Source organism: Xiphophorus maculatus, chromosome 5, assembly GCF_002775205.1.
Source record: "Xiphophorus maculatus strain JP 163 A chromosome 5, X_maculatus-5.0-male, whole genome shotgun sequence".
Lineage (NCBI taxonomy): Eukaryota > Metazoa > Chordata > Actinopteri > Cyprinodontiformes > Poeciliidae > Xiphophorus > Xiphophorus maculatus.
In genome coordinates this window covers 6,411,597-6,434,136 of record NC_036447.1, presented here as the reverse complement: position 1 = coordinate 6,434,136, position 22,540 = coordinate 6,411,597, and the positions used below count along the sequence as shown (strand labels likewise).

The window sequence follows — 22,540 nt, the reverse complement described above, 5'->3', positions numbered from 1 at the left end:
TTATATTTAAGAGCAGACTGCATTTGTTTCTTGTCAACAACTATGGAACAAGAAAAGTTGGAGGAACCTGGTGGACTGTGAAGAAATATGGCGGTTCTTCTCTTCATCTGTCACCAACTACAGAACACTGCTTGTTTAAAAGTCCTTTAAAAAAGAGATGAGTGAAAACTTGTGGGACTTTACTTCACACACATGTAGTTGTTTACGCTAAATGTTGGCACGAGTGTTACAAACTGTGCAGCAAAATCCTCCAAGACACCTGTGAAACGAGGCATTTTTCCTAAAAGATCTTTCAAAAAGATCACAGATTTCCAGTTGTTGACGCCGTCTTTGTTCCTTTTCACCCTTATAGACTGAGTCAGAATGAATATCTGGCTTTTTCTTTTGCTTGCACCCGTCCTAAGATCGCAAGTGACTCCAAAATTACCAGCAGTATTGTCCGGGGAGATGGCCAACAGCTCAGATTTTTCCACAAACACCACAAGAAGTTCTGAGGAATCCCCCACAGAGCTTCCTGAGTTTGGTGAGACACCATCAGAGGCGCCCACCGAGGTGGAGGATGACTGGTCACCAGCAGAGACCTTTTTGTATACCGGAGACCCCTCCACTTTGAATATGGCTCGTTGTTCGCGGGCGTACAGCACCAAAGGGCAGACTGGATCTCTGCCGAGTAACTTCTACGCCCCACTCCAACCAGCTCAGGATGCTCTGGCTAACACCGCCAACTTTCTCAACATGGTGTTCCAGGCCAGCGACCTTCGGGAGAGTACAGTAGATGAGGATATGGAGTGGTACCACGCCCTGGTCCGCTCACTTTTGGAGGCAGACTTGCTTATTCAACGGGCTTTGCTTACCTTTGACGCTGACCCTTCTGTCCCGGTGCCACAGCTGGTTCTTCGCGCAACTCGCAACCCAACTGGCAAACAGCAGGCCATCCTCCTTCAGGACGTATCCAAGGCCTGGGAGAGTCTCCACCCTCCATCTCCTGCCCCCGATGACAGCTGGTTTAGAAAACTGAAGTTCCCAGAGTCCGGCCAACCGACAGCGTCCCTGTCCAAGCGGGTTCTCCTCAATGACCTCACCACATTAGATACGCCAAAGTGGGGACAGGGTGACAGCTACGTGACCAACCGAACCGGGGTACAGTATGCCAGTGCCCCGTTTCTGGACTGTAAGGACGGGTATTTTGAGCCTGGGTGGATTCTCACCCTGTCTACCTCCTTCTACGGACTGAAGCCAGACCTGACACCAGAGTTCAGGTTAGTATCTCCTCACTCTCAGCATTATGAGGGCTAACCTCAAAAGCGAACAAATCCCTTGTGAAAGGCCTGATTTTTGTGATTTAAAAATGAGACTGATAAACTGCTTCAAAAAGTTTTGATGTGACCATTTTATCAGATACATCTGATCAATTGCTTGTTAATACAATTATCAACTCATCCAATCATAAGGTAGCAACTCAATGGATAGAGGCCAGAGTTGGTAGTTACATTTACTTGAGTAACTTTTTGGAAAAAAAGTACTAATAGCAGTATTTTTACTAGACTGTACATTTTACTTTTAATTGAGTAATTTTATCATGAAGTTTTTCTATTCTTACTTGAGTGAAATTTCTGGATTCTCTACTCACTGAATGAAAAACAAACATGTTTTAACCAGAAACTCACCAGACACAGAGACACCTGCAATTTTTGATAAAGTTTCATAAGTTTTGCATTGACAGAAAGTGATTTGGATTTTTTTGTTAATTTTTGTCATTTATATGAATTCTTATCACCTTGGTTCTTAAAATGCCAAAATTTCCACTTAACTTTATATTTTTGGTCCATCTGATTATGTAATTTTTAAATATTAAATGATTGATAATATGATCAGTCACTCTGTATTTTTACCAAGTACTTTTTTTGCTACTCTTACTTTAGTGCAATTTTTGGGTACTCTGTCCACCTCTGATTAAGACACTTTTGGTGAAGACAGTTTAAAGAAGAAAGGGGATGTAAGTGACTTTGACTCGTCTTAAATTGAGAAAATATGAAGTGACCAGCAGTTGTGTGAATTTGTTGGTGTAAAAGGCAATAGGAGAACAGACTGACTTAAGATAACATGTCAAACAGCCACTCGTTACAACTAAGGTATTCAAAATACCTTCTCAGATTGTACACATTAAACCTTGAAGAAGAACAACAGAAGACCACACCTGGTTCTAATGCTATCAGATACACAGATTGAGCGACTGCAAGAGTGCCAAGAAAATAACCCCCCGCACCATTACGTCACCACAGCCACTCTGGACTGTTGATGCAAACAGGATGGATCCATGATTTCATGTTGTTTACACCAAACTCTGATCCTACCATCTGAATGATGCAGCTGAAATGGAAACTTGTTGAATAAGGATGGAATGATGACATTGTGGAAGAATGTTTCCTCTTGCAGTCGCTCAATACCAATGTAAACACCACACCCTACCTAAGTATTGTTGCTGATCACTGGGATGTGGTGAAGATTCCCATCATGGATGTGCAGCTGGCAAATCTGTTGCAACTGTAAAGGTGTTTCCATTACAAATGTGCGCAAATCTTTGTTTATATTCTATATGCCAAAAAAAACACAATTTTGCAAATGCAGAGTTTCCATTAAATAAGAAATGAAATTAAAATCAGGCAGTTTGGGAAAATTGTAGTCTATGATTTTACTGAAGAGCAATGGATTCAACACGTTGGAATGACACACAACGTTTTATAAACTGTGCAAATCTGTGAGAGCTCTGGTGGAGTCAGCTGCACATTGTCCAAATAAAAAAACAACAACAACCATAAACAAACGATCATCCTCCAACCATTTCCTGTTGTCTTCTTCTAAATTGTACCTGACAACAAAGCTGAAAAGAATCAAGTACTAAAGTACTAAAGTAGCTTAATCAAAATGTGCTTCAACAATCAGTTAGTTTCAGAGTGTGAACATTTAAACAGGTTATTGCTGCCAGATTTTACATTCTGCCCTTTACAAAATTAGCAAGCAAACTGTTTTTGCTTGCTATTCTGACAGTAAAACCGGATAGTTTGCCTAAAAAAATAAAAAAAACTAAAAAAAAAAGTTTAGGACAAGCAACAAACTAAGAAATAAGAATAAATATTTACATTTCTCATTATTTTCTATTTTTATTTTCTTGGAGAATGAGATTTTACTTTCTGGAGAAAGGATTAATTGGCATGGTTGAATCAAAAAAGCAGTTAAGAATTGATGATTAAAGCTACATTGTTATCTTTAATCATATTGTTGGCCATGTTTTGTGTTTCAGAGGTGTTGTACGTGTGGATGTGAACATTCAGGACATCGACTTGGATCAGTGTGCAACAGGTGACAGCTGGTTCGCTGATACTCACCAGTGCAACCGCACCAGCATGGAGGTAAACAAAGGAGAAATTACCCCAGCAAGACAGACAATGATTTAGTACTTTCTTTTTTTTAGTTGATTAAGAATTAGTCCATCCAGCTGACCTTGTGTTGGGTGGCTTGTTTAATATCTATGTTAAGAAGTTATGATAAAATTAAATGTTACTGAAGCGTAGTATTTTGAATAGCAATCATCATTGTAATATCAGTGTGCGCAGTATTGCAATGATGAAGGTCAACTTGAATGCAATATCTTATAGGTTATAATTTTTCAAGTGCCATACATTGACACTTTGTCCAGTAAGGTTTATCTCACTATGGTGGTCTATTAGAGCTAGAAAACAGAGGAGTAAATTTCCACCAAAAAACTCAGACATTTTTAAATTAATCCCAAAACTTTTCCAGAAAAAAAAAAAAATTCTGGGCTTATAAAGTCAAAAATTTGCCCCAAAAAACCCCTACCAAAATCTTTGAGTTTTGAAATTTTTCTTAGTCTCAAAAGTCAAAATATTTCGATTTTTGAAACTCAGAAGTCTTTTCCTAGAAAAATTCCTGGATTAAGCTAAAAACCTGAGTTTTTTCAAGCAAATGTTCAACTTTCAAACTCAAAAATTCAGACATTTGCTTTTTCTCAAAAATGTCTAAAATTATTTGGCAGAAATCTACTCCTCTTTTCGATCTACAATGACCCTAATACGCCGTCCTACCCTCACTGACCTTGGCACTCAAAGCTTTCTAGTATGTAGCACGATCCACATTTTGCCCAGTTCCTCTGGTTAAAACGTAGTTGTCATGTGACGTCACACCTGCGTGACCTTTGTAACTGACCGAAATCTTGGCAGGCAGTTGCTATGACAACAATAAACAAGCCACAAGAACTAGCTCTCCCCTTCTTCCTAACTTATCAATAATATAAATACAGTAAAACTATTACTCGACCACAATTTTTGAGTACACTACCCATCTCTATGTAATATTAACATGAATATCAGTGACATTTACTCTAGTACTTACTGCCAAGCTTGCAAAATTAGGTACAAAATTAGCATCTGTTGGCTGTTGGCCCAACCAGCCCTGCATCAGCTTCCTTCTCTCTGATAGGTTGACATCTATTTAAAAGTGGATGGGGTTGGTGGCGGGCAGCAGGATGATCTGATGGATTATAGCCATAATCTAGCACACTGACATACTTCCTCTTTCATAGAGGTCTAAGCCCAAGGGAAGAGCATTTGAAAAATCTTCTGACACTTCATGGCACCAGTTTCCCGTCCTGATTCAGTCTTTGACACTTCTACATTACTGACTGGACAGGATATGGACTGTCCTGTTCTTTATCTCAATGCTTTTTTTCAATGCCAAAATGTGGTTTATAATTTGAGATCATCACCTGATTTTGAAGGTTTAGGTGAAGCCTTGATATTTATAGAGGAATAACATAAAATATGAAGAAACATCCCATTATACGCCATTCTTTTCTGGATATACAGAAAGGAAACTCAGAAAAAAATGTTTTATTCCTAAAGCAGTATCATCTTGATACTTGACACAATCCATCAATGTTTGAATTATCTAGCCCCTAACATTAAACCACTTGATGCATTCTTGTTGGTTGTGCAGGAGGCTCCACTTCTGCTTTCCAAAGCTGTAGGGTTGTATAATTGCACATCTGTTTGCAACCATTTTCACGTGAGAGTGTAAACGTTGAGTTGGGGGGCGTGGCTAGCAGCAGCTTATTTAAAGTGACAGAGGCCTGGAGACTGCTCAAAATAGGCAGAACTGAGCAGACTAAAATCTCATTATCAAAGAATGATTTTGTACAAAAAAATCTAACAAACATGTTTTGGATAACCCATAGACCTATCCTAACCTCTTCAAGGAGGTCATCTTTAAATTGTATGATTTGGGTCAAATGTTTGCCTACCTTTCCAACAAGCTTCTCAAAATAGTTTTCTGTAATTTTTGCCCATTGCTTCTCACTGAACTGCTGTAAGTGAGTTAGGTTTGAAGGCCTTTTTGCTCACACACACTTTATTATTTTGTTGGGACTTTTGAGGGTTTTAAGTCACTTTATAATGCGTTGGTGATACAATTAGGGTCATTTTTCATTTATAAGGTCCATTTGTGCCCAAGTTTAAACTTTCTGGCAGGTCTTGAGACATTGATTGTGGCCTCACACTTCAGCTGTAGTTTCATCAGACCACAGGACAATCAAGGCATTGGTCCCTGTCTGCATTAATATATCTACTGTAATTTGGCTTTTTATGTTTCCATTGGAGTATTTGTTTCTTCTTTGCTGAGCAGCCTTTCAGTCCATGTTGGTACAGGACTGGTTTCACTACCTAAAGGCATTTTCTGACACATTAATCTCTGGAACACAGTGCTGGACTTTGCCATGCTGCTTATACTTGCATATAACTATATAAACAAATGAATGTGGCATCATCAGGCATTTGGAAACAAGGGAGGAAATGATTGATCAAATTAATCGTGATGAATCAGTTATTGAAATAATAATCAAATAATTTAGTAATCAGTCAATCAGTAACTGGAGTAAATACTCTCAAAAAATACAATTTACTGAAAAAACAACATATTTAGAGCAGCAATGAAACAAAAACTGTACAATATATATATAGATTTTGCATTTAAGATACAAAAAAATCGCTAAAGGCATAGTAATCTTATTAGTGTATGTGTAATAACCTCTGTCTCAGGTCCAGTAGGATGACGTCACAAAGGACAGACTCAGGCTTTCTGTTTATTCTAATCTAAGGAGAGAGAAAATCAAGATGGTGGTTAACATCACGCCAGCATCTTCTGTAATAATGTATAATTTACTATACATAAAGTAAAATAAACATAAATAAACTACAGAGCAATGATTCCCAATGAATAGTTGACATGACAGTTAACAGTTGTAGAACTAAACACAGCTGAAATGGATAATGGTTAAAAACATATACAAAACATGGCAAAGTTACACATGAAACCCTGTATATAACTAAATTTGGCTAAAGTATATGTTAAAATATAGCACTGGTAAAAAAAACAACACAGTTTCAGAAAAAGGGGAAGGAGCCAGTCGTTACTGGTTTCTATGGTAACCTCCATCCGTCAAGAGCAGCGTAACTTAACGTCAGGAGAAAATAATTTGTTTACGAAACAAAACTAATTTGAAAAAGAAATAAACCAATTCTGGCAAACTTCACATCTGCAGTAATGTTATAAAAAACACAAAAAGTTTATGTCACTCTTACTGTGACATTTAGCTAATAGAAACTGATACTGATGATATTAACTGACCCATAACAGGAGAGGTTTGGTCTGCTTTAATGTAAGACAGAGAGGAAGAAATACTTATACTGTATATTTATACAGTGTATGCAATACATCCGGGTTTAACTGTATATACAACAAAATCAAGCCAAAGACTTTGGAGGTCAGAGCTAATGCTACTACTACAAACACTGTAGTAAACAATAAAATGGCTTTTGAGCAGACATGAAGTTGTAAAGCTTTGGTTATTTCTACTTAAACATGCCGGAGGAATAGATTTGAATGTAGATGTGGGCATGGAGAGAATCAAGATGACTGCTGCGTATAATCCATGCTACATTAATGGTCAACTAGTGCCATTAGGTCTTTGAGCATTCAATAAAGAGGCTGTGAGTTTGAATATCCCTGCAGTCGGTGTGTGTTTGTGTGTGTTTGTCTAGGCTGGAGAACAGGATTTCTCTAAAAAAAGATAATACTCTCAGTTGAGGCATTATGTGTCCATTTAGCTTTTAGCTTAGATTAACACACACAGCATCTAAGCAAGTGTGTGTGTGAGTGTGTATTAGTGTCTGTATCCTGACTGGCTAAATTGATGCTAGCATAAGAGAGAAGTAAAATGAGACTGAGTAACGTGACCCTGAGTTTAACCTTCATTCAGTCAGTTCCTGTTAGCTTCTCTGTGCAGAATAAATGTGCTGCTGTCTCACATCCTCTTTATTTTTAACCTGAGGGCAGGATTTGGCCCTCAGACCTTGAGTTTGACACGTGATCCATTGTCTTTGCTTTTGTGTAGATCACGTGTCAAACTCAAGGTCTGAGGGCCAAATCCTGCCCGCGATAGCTTTTTAAGTGGTCCTCAAGAGTCTAGAGAACCTTTGAGAAAGCAGTTGAGTGTTTTAAATATTATTTTAGCAATCAAATTAAAGCTGTTTTTAACCGAATTCTGCCAATTTACATCAACTTGAAAAGATGTTCAGGTTGTATTATAAGAAGTACTTATTGAATACAGAGTTATTTGTTCATATTTAAAGACATTCCAGGTCATTTATTATCTTTTCATAATGAAAATTAGCTGGGCACGCTTGGTTTAGATTAAATGTTTGATTAATTATCAATAATCTTGTGGCGGACCACCAGGGGGCTCCACTCACAACTTGGCTACAGGATGTTTTGATTTTAAAAAATACATGGTTTTTGGTGCCACTGTTGTTTTCAGTTGGAGATCAGTAAACGATCAATTCAAGCTCCAGTGTCATTAATCTCACTCCCCCATAATCTGACTTCATGGATGTTGTATATTCTGAAACTCTGCCTTCCAAAATCCATCAAGTTATGACAAGTTAATATCATATTGAAGAGAAATCCAAACTAAACTACAGATTTAGAGCTGCAGTATGTACATAACGTTTACAAATATAATTTTTTATGGCATCTTGGGACAGTTAATATGAGACAGATTATTTGTAAAGTTACATAATTAATTACAAATAGCGTCATATTTTCTTATTGAAAAGGACATGAAAACAGGTTGAAAGCAGGTAAGAAGAAAAATATATCAACGCAGGATCTTTGTATCTGGATCAATAAATAGATCGGTGACATAGTCAGGTCCACTGGATCAGATGGACTCTATCTCACAAACAAAATATGACCATCTCTCCTTTATCTTCTTAAGATTACCACAAACTCACACAGAATAATAAAATCTGTAAGTAAATGAACTTAAAGAGTGAAAGCAGCGTCTCTCTTTCAGTGTGTGCCGGTTCCAGGCCGGGGATTTCGAATCGGTCAGTACTGCTGCCGTTGCAAAGAAGGATACTACAACCCGGAAATCTCTCTTGAGGATTCAGGTAAGTCAACCAGGAAACCATCAATCAATTTCAAGATGAATATCAGAGAAGCTACAGCCTTTACCGCTGCACACACTAATGTTATTTTGTTATTTTTGCATAGAAAAAATTACGAATATTAAAAATGGACGAAGATTTTTGTTTGTGATTAGGCAGGGTTCACTCTGGACTGATCAGCAATCATCAGGGTCACAAAAGAAAGTTTCAAGGAACTTCAAGTTGGTTACATGACATTCTGTTTTCTCTTGGTATAATTACATAATGAGACACACATCACATTTTTACAGCCATTGGCCTCTAGTCACATTGCAGCGGGACGTCACACACTGAAGAAAAAACAGTTTGCAAACGATAACTATCATTGGTTTTAGCTGTCAAGTTGTCAAAATAACGCTGTAAACCTAAATTATGCGCCTGATATATAAAAGAAAAATGGATGGAGTGCTTTGCTATTAATTATCAAGACTACAACAACAAGACTGGTTAAAAGGTTTTCATTAAAAAATAGCAAGAGAGAGGGAGGGAGGTCAATTATGGTAGTTTGACTATGACAGTCTTAGCATGAAGATGTGCTGTGGGATTTGGTGAGTTCTGGGTCAGTTTACGTTAAAAGGTGTTTAAATTAGCTAATCTAGCAATGCTGTATACATAGTTGCAAAATAAATATCAACCCTAAAAACAAAATACAGTAATGGACTGAATGTTCTGTTCTTTCTGTGAGAAATGTTTGTTGCTTCTTGGTGTTGAATCCTGATTCACTAGTGGAGCTGTTGTCAGTCAGTTGCTATGGGAACGACTCTGCTCATAGCTTACTTGTTGCTACAGTCACAATGTCGGGACAGTTTAGTATGAAAAAAATCGAGCACCTCTGCCTTTTCCCAGTGCTAACTGGAAACAATCAATCAGAGCCAGGAGGCGGGCCTTAGCGCTGTTCATCACCATGGAGTGCAGCTTCTTCTTGACAGTTGAGTCTGTCGTGAATGCTAGACTAGTTAGCATGACCACCAATGACAGCAGATAAATGTTTTTTCTGTAACAATAAGTTGCTTCTCCACTATTAGCACACTGAACAGCATTGATTGGCAGCGCTAAGACCCGCCTCCTGCCTCTGATTGGTTGTTTTCTGTCGGTAGCAGTGCATTTCTTCAGACAGCAATAGTAGCTCAGGGAGCTGATTGTGGAGGTCGATATTTTCATAGATGATCTGTCTCATATTAAACTGTCACAACATGGTGACATTTTTAACCAATATCAAAAACATTTTTTTAAATAGAAGTTACATACTGCAGCTTTAAAGAGAAGACAAGAAAAACTATATATCATTTGAAAAATGTAAAGAAAGAAAATAAAAATTAGGTTTTAAGCAACCTGATGGAAATAACGTGTGTGTGCATCTGTCTATCTCTGTGACACTTTTGATAATTTTCAGAACAGGTAGAGAAAAAGCTTTACAGATATGATTTCTTTCACCGCTGCATGACAGAGCTGCAGGTTGCACAGGGCTTCGTGTAGGTGGTGCAGATGCATACATTTGTTTTGCAGATGGAGACCCTATAAATGGCAGCGAAAGCAGCGATGCGTGTTACCCGAACATGCCCATCTGTCTCCCATGCTGGCCCGGCTGTAAGAGCTGTCAGGACAGCACCCCCTGCTGGGTGCAGGAGGACAAGCTCCTCAGGGCCGGGGTGCTGGCCCTCCAGGGAGTCTTCATGTTCCTCGTCTTTGTCAGCATGCTGGTGTCCTATCAGCACCGTCAAAACCGGGTGAGTCACATGTCTTGGTGAATCAGGGCAAATTATATGAATTTGTTTCACTGGCAGATTATAATTAGTACTTTTTCATCAATATCAAGGAATTATTTACTTAAAATGAGCTCCTATATCTTGCTGAAAAATTACTTGTAAGTTAATTTTGTCTTATTTCAAGTGTACTAAGACATTAATACTAGGACCTAGACAGAAATACTTGGTGAGATTTTGTATTTTTGCAGTGAATAATGCCATCATGTTTTTGTTTAATCTTTCAAAGTTCATATTTTTCACAAAGTGTTTACATTTACTTTGTATATCAGAATAGCATGACTAAAAACGTGCAGGACAAGATTAGCAAATTACAGTAAAATAAAACATTTTGAAATGTATGAGGATATGTAGCAGCTAGTGAAGTAGGTTGTAAGATTAAAACTAAAATACACTCCCAAAATACAAAATCTCACCAAGTATTTTGTCCAGTTTCCTGAGTAAATATCTTTGTCCACAAAAATAAGACAAAACTAACCTTTAAGCAACTTTTCAGTAAAATATAAGAGCTTGTTTTAAGTCAATAATTCCTTAATATTGAGGGAAAAGTACTAGATTATTTCACTTACAACATGGGAAAATGTCTTTTTATACAAGTACAAATATGTAAATAATTCCTTATTATTAATTTTAAAAAGTACATGAGACAAGCTCCTAATTTTGCTGAAAACTTACTCGGAAGTTAGTTTTGTCTTATTTCAGGTGTATTAAAATATTTGCACTAGAAACGAAACAAAAATACTCAGTAGGACTTTGTGTTTTAGCAGTGTACTCTGGGCTTCATCTTTACATTTTGTTTTCTGTCTCTTCCTCCACCTCTTTGCCTTCAGAGGATCCGCGCCTCCAGTCTCCTGCTGCTGGAAACCATCCTGTTCGGCTCTCTGCTCCTTTACTTCCCGGTAAATACGATGTAAAGTTCCTCATGCAAAACACACGTGTGCGTTTCTCAGCTTCAGTCATAACTTATTTCTCAGTGTTCATGTTCATTTTGTAACATCTACCATGCTCTTTTGGTTTATCTGCCTCTGCTGATGAGGGATTGTTCCTGCAGACCGAGACAGTGTGTGCAGAGCGGCACATTAACGGGAAGTGATTTAACGTGTCAACTTGTTAATGGGCTGGCCGCTCTGCCCTTCTGAACTACTTACAGTCATTTCTAAAAATAACAAGTGATCAGCATTTAACAGCTAAGCAGCATTTGAGGTACAAACAGAGGAGCCACAGTACAGAAATACTAAACTTATTTATTATACAACTTGTAGTTTGTATAATAAATGATTATACAAACTACAATTACACTACAAAGGTTTTTATGGGGTAGAAGAGTACTCTGTTTGTGTTTATTTGTGGATATTATGAGCTACTGTAACTACCTCTAATAATCTACTGTTAAATTATAAAATATTTTCTATTAGAACAACATTTTTAAATTCCTCCATTGCATGTCTACATTTACTTGCCTCTTACAGATAATTAATTGGTTTATTTATTATTGTCACTATTATTACTTGTTATTTTAATTTCTTTACGTTCTGATGTCAGTATTAACACAGTCATATTCATTCATTAACATACAGTACTTTCTTCCCTTTTCACTAAGATGCTATGTATCTTGTACTGTAAAATAAACATAGTTGGGTAGTAACTGGTTAATTTTACTCAGTTACATTTCCTTGAGTAACATTTTTGAAAAATAAAAATACTTTTAGGAATACTTTTACTGCTATGTGCTTTTTCTTTTACTTGAGTAACTTCATAATGAAGTATTGCTACTTTTACATGAGTAAAATTTCCCACTGTTAGTAACTTCACCGAATGAAGAACAAACATGTTTTTACCAAACATTCACACAGAAACACACCTGTGATTAAATTGAAGTTTTCATAAATGTTATATTGAAACAAATTGATTTGGAAAAATATTTCCTTTTTCTGATTTTGCTATTCTGTTATTATTGATGTATTTAATTCATACAGACAATAAAAAGTAAAAACAGAAAAAAAATTACAAAACAAATAATAATGTCTATTGACACTTAACTATGCTATTTATATGTTACAGTAATTGAGTAGCATTTTCGCTACTTTTTACTTGAGTAGAAATATGTTGAAGTAGTACTACTTTTACTTGAGTACAATTTTTGGCTACACTACTCACCTGAAATAATAACTAACTAACTAACTAACTAAATAACTAACTAACTAAATAAATAAATAAATAAATAAAGAGAAATAATTTACATTGGTGGAAACATTTGATTTACTTTGCTAAAATACAGGCACCTGTAAGTAAGTTAAATTGTAAATAGCCACTTCTACCCATTTCCCTCAGGTACTTTGCTAACTTTTGATCAACACCTTTATGCTACATTAGTACTTGTATCAGAGTTGAGTTTGTCTCCCCCTGCAGGTCTTCATTCTGTACTTCAAGCCGAGCACGTTCAGATGTATTCTTCTGCGCTGGGTCCGAATGCTTGGCTTCTCCGTTGTTTATGGCACGATCACACTGAAAATGTACAGGTAAGGAATTATATGACGTCAGAAAAACGGTATATCAACATTTAGCTAGCAGCCGGCTAATCTTCTGCAATAAACCACAGGCACTGGCTGGGTTTCCACTGCTACCGCAAATCCTTGTCGCTATTCTGCTAATGTCACAGAAGAATCACAATTTTGGGGTTTCCATGAAGTAAGAGTGTGCTGTCCTCGCCCCGAGATTTTCAGTTTTCAGCAGCTAGACAGCCAGACAACGACGCTCCAATAACCAAACTTGTTTATTTTCTACTTGTTTATTGAAGAGTGGCCTCTGACCACTGCCATCACCTTGGCCATCGTAAACTGAAACATACAAGACTGACTATTAGCCAACGAACATAGCAAATTAGCCATTCTTGCTGCTAGCTAAAAATAAAAATAAAAAAACTTTTTCCTAAATGACTCCAGCGTACAATTATTTACACCAGTTACATAAAACAAAGATACAATTATTGCTTTTACAATTAACCAATACTTACGAACAAATCTTGTCTGAAACACAACGTATAAGGATAATAATCAGCTTAAATCATGAACTGTTCGGTGACGCATTCCACCATCTTGGATCTATATTCTTTTTTAGCGTCACCAAAGCATAACAAAATATCCACCAGGGGGCGTTCTAGTGCGGTTTTCACCCTTGCTGGTCCATCTTAACTTACAAAAGGCAGCACAAAGAGATTGAATTAAAATCACTAAGAAATTAAATTAAAATCACACATAAATAAGCTTATTCATGCGATAAGTCATTAGTAGGATGTGAACATTTACATGAGACATATATTCATAATTCAGTCATGGCGCTAGTTAGTAATCGTCTCAGTCATCAGAGGAGCAACAAACCTCCTGCATTTGGCGGCGGCTACGGGAGCGGCGTTTTGGGAAAACTGTAGTCGGCCATTTTACAGAAGAGCTTTGGGTTCAACACGTTCGAATGACAGAACTTTTTATGAACTGTGCGATGCTGTGAGAGCCCTGGAGGAGCTAGCTGCACACAGTCCGTAAAAAGCAGAAACAAGCCATCATCCTCCATCCCCTCCCTGTCTTCTTCTGCCAGTTGTAACATCCGGCTGTTGACCGCTCGACTCGGGTGTGACGTGAAAAAAGTGTTTGGATACGCTGAAAAACCACCTCACTCTAACGCAAAAACTTTTTGTCAATTTTTTTTTAGTTTTGTCTAATTTATTTTCTTAATTTCATTTTGAGCAATTTTTTTGGTTCATGAAAACGCAGCTTCTCACTATCGTCCGCATATTTAAAGGAGCAGTGTTATGTAAAGTTAACTTTTTTTTTAGCTTTACATGAATTTACGACCTCCTTGTTAGTGAAACGTTGGTTAAAACTATGTTAAAGTGTTAGTAGAGGAACCAGGTGGCGATGACTTCCTGAAGGGAGTTTCACAAAGAACAGAAAGAGACAGAGGCCCAATTTCAATCTGTTAGAAAAAAAAGGAAATTGTCTTTTTAGTTATAGTTAGCATTTTTATAACTACTGAATCTAATATAGCTACTCAATTGTGCTATAAAATGAATAGCACAAAATACTGCCCCTTTTATCAAAATGCCTGTTGATGAAGGTCACATTATTTTCCCTCTTCTGTAAAAAAAAAAATAATAATAATAATAATAATAATAATAGACAGATTGGACTTTATCTCAACTTAAAGCTGTGCAGTGCAACTCTGACTGCCTCTCTCCCTGACCAGGGTGCTGAAGGTGTTCCTTTCTCGGACGGCCCAGAGAATGCCCTACATATCCAGCCTCCACCTGCTGAGGATTCTGGGAGTGATGCTGATGACGGTCAGCTGGTTCCTGTGTGCGTGGACCGTGGGTGTGCTCCAGAACCGAGACAGGAACATCCCTGTTTTTGTTACTGCTACAACGTCAGACGGCCAGGGATTCACCCTGTGCTACCTGGACCGCTGGGACTATATGATGGCTGTGGGTGAGTGTGGGCAGAAGACATGATTATTGATATTGGTAAATACTATTAGACTATTTATCAGTTATTTATTTCAACTGCAATGAATACGAACTAAGCAGCCTACTAAAAATTGGATCTTTTGCGAGATACACCTTGTTGTTACCCGGTTGGAACACCTTTTGCTTTCCCAAGACGTTGTTCCACCGCATCCCATTGAGATCAAATAACAGCAGAGAGCAGAAAACAGTTTGCTGCAGATCTAGAAAATAATCTTTATCTTTAGTCTCATTGATTACTGCAACAGTGTCTTCACGAATTAATTAAACAGCTACAGCCGATAGAAATTGCTGCTGCTCGCTTCTGACTAAAACCAGGAAGATGGAGCACATCACTCCAGATCTACAGTCCTTACACTGACTCTCTGTATCTCAGAGAATAGACTTAAAGGTGCAGTATGTAACCTTGATAAAGAAAAAGGTTTTCAAAGATTTGTTAAAACTGTCGCCATGTCATGAGTTTGTTATAAAACTGATCATATGTGAAAAAAATCTATCTTATCCACCTAGAGTTATTGCCATCTGAAAAAAAACACTCTTTTCCCAACCAAAAACAGCCAATCAGAGCCAGGAGGCGGGTCTTAGCACAGTCAATCATCCTCATGTACGCGCTGCTAAATGTGCTAATGGCAAAGAAGTGACATAACATTACAGGAAAACAGTTTATTCACTGCCATCAGTGGCTATGCTAACTAGCCTTAGCATTCATGTCATTCTCTGTTAGCTGCAGCTTAGCAGGTAAAAGTAGAGAGGGATGAGCAGCGGCACACGAGATTATGTGGCGCTGCTCATGAGGCTGTCATTGGTTGTTTCTAGTTTGCACTGGGAGAAGACAGATTATCTGTATCATAGTATACTGTCAAGACATGATGATAATTCAACAAATAAAAAAAATACTAAAGTTACATGAAACTTTAAAGCTGCTGTATGGATTCTGCAGCATTCAGCTTCTATGTACCACAAATCTAGAACAAACTTCCAGAAAACTGCGAAGATGCTGAAACACTCAACCACTGTTCCGATGGCAGATTATTCCGCTTATAACCAGTCCTTTCTCATCAATATTAAGGAGTTATTGACTTAAAACAAGCTCCCATGTCTTTCTGAAAAGTTACCTGCAAGTTAGTTTTGGCTTATTTCAAGAGATATTTGCACTAGAAACTAAATAAAAATACTTGGTAAAGTGTTGTGTTTTTGCAGTGCAACAAAATTTTGTCTTTTTCTAAATGTTTGCACTGGAAGAAAATGGTTCCTTCTCACTCAGAAGGTGTGAGTTTGTTAAATGATAGCAAATAAATATTTATTATTTACTAATCGAACACTAATTCGGTCCATTTTTTACTCCAGCCGAGCTCCTGTTCCTGTGCTGGGGCAGCTCCCTGTGGACCGCTGTCAGGCCGGTTCCCTCAGCCTTTCATGAGCCTCGCTACATGGGCATCGCCATCCACAACGAGCTCCTGCTCTCCTCCATGTTCCACCTGTTTCGGTAAGGCAACCCTTTCAGCATTTCGTGTGTACTCTGAAGTACAAACTGTGCTCAGCGAGCGTTAATAATGTGCTTCCATCTTCCATTAGGTTCACCTTTCAGTCTCTGCATCCTGACTGGATGTTGCTGCTCTCCTTCATGCACACCCATGTCACCATCACAGTTACACTTACGCTGCTCCTCGTTCCAAAGGTATTTAACTTTTACATGAAATGTATGGGTTTGCAGTTTGTTAGAAAAGCAAAAGTTGCAATGCAACTTAAAAAAATTTGCTCCGAGATAATAAAATTTTCATTTATACTTAAACCCGTCATGAATAGCGGTTGTAGAGTGGTGAGGCAGATGCAGTGGACCCAGGCAGTGATGAGAAATGATGAATTTAATGATGAATCAGTACAATAATCCAGGCAGCACAGATGAGCAGAAGGCTAATAGCTCAAAACTGGTAGCAACTGGTAATAATCACATAGACTGCGGACTAGATGACAGACTTGACGCTGCACTAAACAAGGACTCGCCAAGGCACACAGGTGGGATTAAATACATAGAGGCTAATCAGGGAAACGAGACACAGCTGGGAACAATCAAGAGGTAGCGGGACAACAGAAACCTAAATAAACACACAGAAAAACTCAAATCCTCACAAAACCAATCAAGTATTTATTTATATAGCCCTTTACACATCAGCAACATTGGTGAACAAAATATTTAAAATGTTTTCTGTTTTAACATAAAACATGGTAAAAACAAGGTAGATAAAAGAAGGTAAATAAAACCAGAAGTTCCATCACATTTTTAGGTATTAAAAACTTGCCTGAATAAAAAAGGTTTTGAGCTTTTATTTAAATAGGCCAAATTCAGTTATAGATTGAAGATCTAGTGAAAGTTTATTCCAAAATGCTTTGTCAAATCAACATAAGTACTTTGTAACCACAAGAACCATAAGTAAATATTGACTGACCAAAAGGAGCTGGTGCAAATAGAGAAGCTCAATAACGAGGATACAAAATGGGGAGCAAGGCTGTTAAGAGCTTTAGGAACAATTAATAAAAGTTTAAAACCTATCCTAAAATTGACGTGAAGCCGATTGTTTCTCCGTCTGGAAGTGTGAGTTTAAAGTGTGATCATAGTTGGTGTAGATCAGGGGTCTCCAAACTCTCCCTGGAACTAAACATGCAGGATGCCGGCCCTCGAGGACCGAGTTTGGGGACCCCTGGTGTAGATGATAAAACCCAGACTGAACTACTTTGATGATATGTTAAATTTTAAATCCTTTTTGAATGTGATCCCTACGTTTTTTGACAGTCGCTGAATTTAATAGTCAGAAATCGAAGTTAGTGGTAGTTTTGTCGCCAAATAAAAACAGTTTTGTTCTGACTTAGCCACATACAGTTGGGGACGTATTATACAGAACTCACATTTTGAAAGATTTTGTTATTCTATTTGGTTTTCCACTGCTTCTTTAATATGGACAAACCTAACATTCAGTTTATTTGTTAATCTCTATACAGCACCAGTTTTTCTTATATGTTACGCTTCCATGTACTTGTGTATCTTCTGCAGTTTTTTTACGAGCCTAAGGCCAGAAAAGAGGAGATAGCAGCAGAAGTGTATGAAGATGAAATGGATCTGCGACGTTCTGCCTCGTACCTGAACAACAGCTTTTGTTCTGCTTGGAGCGAGCGCAGTATGGACCCAGATGACTTTCAGGTAAAGTCTCATGTGCCCTCACACCTGTGGGAGGCTTTAAAACTACAGCATGCAGTTAAAATGAGATGTTTACCCCAAAAAGACATTTTTTAAGATCAGACTAAACTTATCTTCATTTAGAGTTAGATAAGAGTACCTCCTTCTAATTCAAATAAGATTCATTAGAATAATGAACCTATGCAGGTGTTTCAAGCCAGCACCTCAAACACCTGTTATAGCCAAAGGAAATCAGGCAAGATATCAGGAAGAATTATTTCAAATGCCTGAAGGTGCCATCTGTTCAAACAGTTGTATGCAAATATAAACGGCCTGGGAAAGTACAGCCATATCAAATGGGCTGAAAGGCCCCTCAGACAGGAATAAGCCAGAAAACAGTTTGGAAATTCATTGACACTTCCCATAGCCTTGATGAGACTAAATGTTCACACAGCAAGTCTTGATACTGTAAACTCAATTTTGATTCTCCCAACATCAGATTTTTTTTCTTTTACATTATAGTTCATTGTACTAATTAAATGTTACCACACTCAGACTTATGTGTGAACAGTTTCTGACCCGGATGCTCAAAAGTAGAACGTAGAAGTTGTTGAGCAGTGCGATCCGACAGTGTTACCACAAGATTATAACAAGACAAAGGAAGCTAAGAAAAAAGAAAGCACTGCTAGCTGCAGCCAATGTTTACCCCCAGATATACAGCATTTCACTTCTTTTGGTGCAGAATTTTGATGCACGTCTCGCATTATTGACATAAAAGTTGGAAAAAATGCATCATGACCATTCTGACTGCAGACGTTCTGAAATCCATCAGATGAGTACGACTTATGAAGTGGCACAAGCCAGATCCTTTGGGGAAAAAAGTTGTAATTGGAAAAAGTTGCATATGGGCAAACAAAATTGGATTTGGATCTAATTTGCCTTCTGTGCGAACGTAATCTCAGACTGATGGGTTAGGTAATGTGAAATAGGGGGAAATTTGCAAGATGGAAATCAAAATCTGAATCAGCAACACTGGTTCTTGTCAGGAAAATGGCAGAGGTTAGTCATACAGCTTAAAAGGACAAAATATGTTGGGGGTTTTTGTTTATACCGTGCATGTAAATATTTGGTTTAACTGTAATTTACCAAATGTAGAGAAAATCCCAAGATATCTAAATGTGATACTGTTTACATAATTTAGTAGAAGGCATGTTGAGTCAAATTTATGACCTTTATTTACCTTTTCTTCAGTACGCCCCCAATGTTTTCTCCTGACATAAAAATGACATTTAGACTTTCCTCTGACTTGTTTCTTTCATTGTCTTTTCCTCTCTGTCATTTCAACTTTCTGCTCAATCCCAACACCAATTTCCTGCTTTCTTCACATGAATAAGGATGAGCTTAAGAAGTTGTATGCCCAGTTAGAGGTCCACAAGGTGAAGAAGATGACAGCAAACAACCCTCATCTCTCAAAGAAGCGCAGTTCTCGATGTGCACTGGGAAGATCGCTTATCAAAAAAATTGCTGAGTTCCCAGAAACCGTAAGTCGGCAGTGCAGCCGTGAAGAGAGGGATGGATCCTTCCGCATTAGACGTGGGAGTCACTCCGATTCATTTAGGATGGCGCCAGATTCTGTAAGTATCAGCTACAGAAGTTCAATAAAATCCCATTCATCGTTTATATGCAAGTCCCAAAATGATCATCATTATGTGAGAGAGAGAGGCTCCTCATTCCGTGACTCTACGTTAAGGGCCAATTCTGTGAAGAGATCCTCCCAGCGATCTGAGACTGACTCCCTGGATATTCCAATTGGGGTGTGCAAGTCCGCCAGTGCTCTGAACTTGACAATCGATACCAATCTGCTGCATCCTGATCACACAAGGCTTCATAAATCCTGGAGCCTAAGCTCCTCTACCACCCATTCCATAGAGAACATCCCAAAGATATCTGGTGGAAGTGCAATGCAGTCAAAGCAGAGCCTTTCCATTAGCGATCAGACGCGGAGTGCCCTCCAGTCTGAATCATTTGACAAGGCTGAGGTCTGTCCCTGGGAGGTGGAACCAGAACAATCAGGGGACAAGAACACAAAGCATGTTACATACGCAAGCCCAAAGGACAGTGAAGAAAAGGAGTTACCCTCCCCACAAGCGCTTGTTTGTCCCTGGGACCATCTGACGCCTGTTGAGAAGACTCCTTCAATGGACAAAAACTCCCAAGCTGACACCGTGTCACCTAAAACCCCAGTAACTGTGTCTGCAAGTGCGCCAGGTACACCAAGACCCCAGGTGACGAAGAATCAACGAGTCTTATCTTTCCGCACCACCACTAATAAGTGGCTCTCTGTGAAATCTTTTATGTCATCTGTTGACAGTAGCAAGTTCAGTAAGGAGATACATTTAAACAGGGAGGATTCCCAAAAAAGCCAGGAGAGTGCCTCCACAACACCAGTGTCTGGATCATCCAGTAGGCGTCCAAGCATGGACAAGAAGTCACTGCAGAAATTTAGTATGTCAACAACAGATGGAAAGCCCAGCCTTGTAAAGCAGAATGCCGTCAGACTGTCTTCTACAGATTCTTCTGATAGAAGCCCACGAAGGATTGTGATTGTAAGATCAACCATTTCCCCTGCTGATGCTGATGATCCTCAAAAAGAGGGCAGCCACGAACATGTGTTTCTATCAAGGCAGAGCAGCAAACGTAGTAGCATAAGTTCCCGGGAGACCATAAGCAGCTCAAGAACCCCTTCAACTCGTCGAAGAGGCAGCAATCGTATCAGGCCAACTGTCAATGCGTCTTACACAGATGTTTGTCCTTGGGATGGAGAAAGTTCTGCACAACCAGGAGAAGGACCAAAGAAGCAGCAGAGCATCAAAGCAAACATCTGTTCGCAGGAATCCCAGGTGATGGAGCGCTCAAATGTTTGTCCATGGGAATCACAAGACCAAAGGACTTTGAGTGGACAAGAGAAGACTAGGGTTGAAGCATTTCCTTGGGAATCACAAGATATTCCAGTCACTCCCCAATCTACGACATCCAAAGATCCACAAACTCAAGCTTTTAAAGTAGACGTTTGTCCCTGGGAGAATGTAGAAACTCCCCAAATTTCAATAAGACAAGACAGTGAATATGCAAATGTTTGTCCCTGGGAGGTTCAGGACAAGGATGAAAGTACATATGAAAACCTAAATCCTGCAAGAAACAAAGGTACGCTGATGGTACCTTTTCAACAAGAAGTCATGAAATCTGCCATCTATCCCAGTTCATCCACAGAAGTTATAAAAGTTACCAAAGCACACAACACAACATCCCCTGCCCTGAATTCAAGTACACAACTGTCCAAAGCAGCTGAAAGCTGTCCATGGGATTTCCCTGATCCACCTAAACCCATGGAAGATATTTGCCCATGGGAAGCGGGAGACATAGAACATTCACACAAAGACTCTGCTTTGCAAATGACTGTGAACAAAGATGTGTGTCGCTGGGAAACTGGCCATCAAGACAAACCTGATGTATCTGAAAAAACTGAAGGGACAGATAGCAACAGGGTGAATGTTTGTCCATGGGAGACCAAGTCTTGTGAAAAAAAGGAAGTGTCCAAAACGGAGTCTCAAGGGCTGCAAAGCCCATCAAAAGTGTTAAGAAAGCAAGACAGTGGTAGGGCAGACGTCTGTCCATGGGAGACAGATGATCCAAAAATTCTCAAAAACAAGGACAATCCTTTGGCAGATGTTTGTCCATGGGACACAGAAGACGCTATAGTTACAAAAAGACAAGATAGCATAAAAGAAGATGTTTGTCCATGGGAAAACGAAGAATCTAATGTCTTAAAAAAGCAGGACAGCATTAGAGAAAACGTGTGTCCATGGGAAAACGAAGAATCTAATGTCTTAAAAAAGCAGGACAGTATTAGAGAAAATGTGTGTCCATGGGAAACAGAAGACCCAAAAGTGCTGAAAAAGCAAGACAGCACACGGACAGATATTTGCCCATGGGAGACAGAAGAAACTAAAGACAAAGATGTTTGTCAATCCAGTATCAAAGAACAGGGAGATGACATAAAAGTTTCCACAACTGTTGCAGAAAATGTTTTGTCTACCATCAGTGACGCAGATGTCACAGACAACCGGAGGACTCTCGAAGATGAGACTCCAGGAGACATGGACACGGAGCAGGCGGACGAGTCTAAAGCCAACTTGGCTTTGGGTCGGCGTGACGCTTTGTGTCCGTGGGACATCATCAGGAGCACATCAGGCTCATTTACAGACAATACTACAGACGTCTTTACATGGGAGCCTGAGAACATCCCAGAGGAAGATGAGGAAGATGATGCAGAGTGTGCTGCTGAGGCTCTCGTTTTCCCACCTGATTTATGAAATCAAAAGGAAAAAACAATAAACGCTTTCTGCTATTTGAGTTGGCAGCAGTTACTGTCAACCCTAACATTGAACTATACACTGTAAAACACAATATTTTACCAAGTATTTTGAGTCTAGTTTCTAGTGCAAATATCTTTGTACACTTGAAATAAGACAAA

The 22,540-nt window shown here is 38.7% G+C and overlaps 1 protein-coding gene across 1 annotated transcript; it reads left to right on the top strand.

The window, feature by feature from the left end:
* The first annotated feature begins 309 nt into the window (after positions 1-309).
* Positions 310-22,495, top strand: LOC102237727 (probable G-protein coupled receptor 158). The gene is made up of 11 exons (XM_014473411.2): positions 310-1,259; positions 3,302-3,410; positions 8,426-8,522; positions 10,065-10,285; positions 11,152-11,220; positions 12,731-12,840; positions 14,561-14,799; positions 16,182-16,320; positions 16,410-16,512; positions 17,884-18,030; positions 19,401-22,495. Exons 1-11 carry the CDS (start codon positions 364-366, stop codon positions 22,377-22,379), a joined length of 5,109 nt encoding a protein of 1,702 aa, XP_014328897.1. The 5' UTR covers positions 310-363; the 3' UTR covers positions 22,380-22,495.
* Positions 22,496-22,540: the final 45 nt, after the last annotated feature.

Coding starts and splice junctions, on each gene's coding strand:
- LOC102237727 (XM_014473411.2), top strand. CDS start 364: ATGAATATCTGGCTTTTTCTTTTGCTTGCACCCGTCCTAAGATCGCAA. Junction 8,523..10,064: donor AATCTCTCTTGAGGATTCAG/GTAAGTCAACCA, acceptor TTTGTTTTGCAG/ATGGAGACCCTATAAATGGC. Junction 12,841..14,560: donor ATCACACTGAAAATGTACAG/GTAAGGAATTAT, acceptor CTCCCTGACCAG/GGTGCTGAAGGTGTTCCTTT.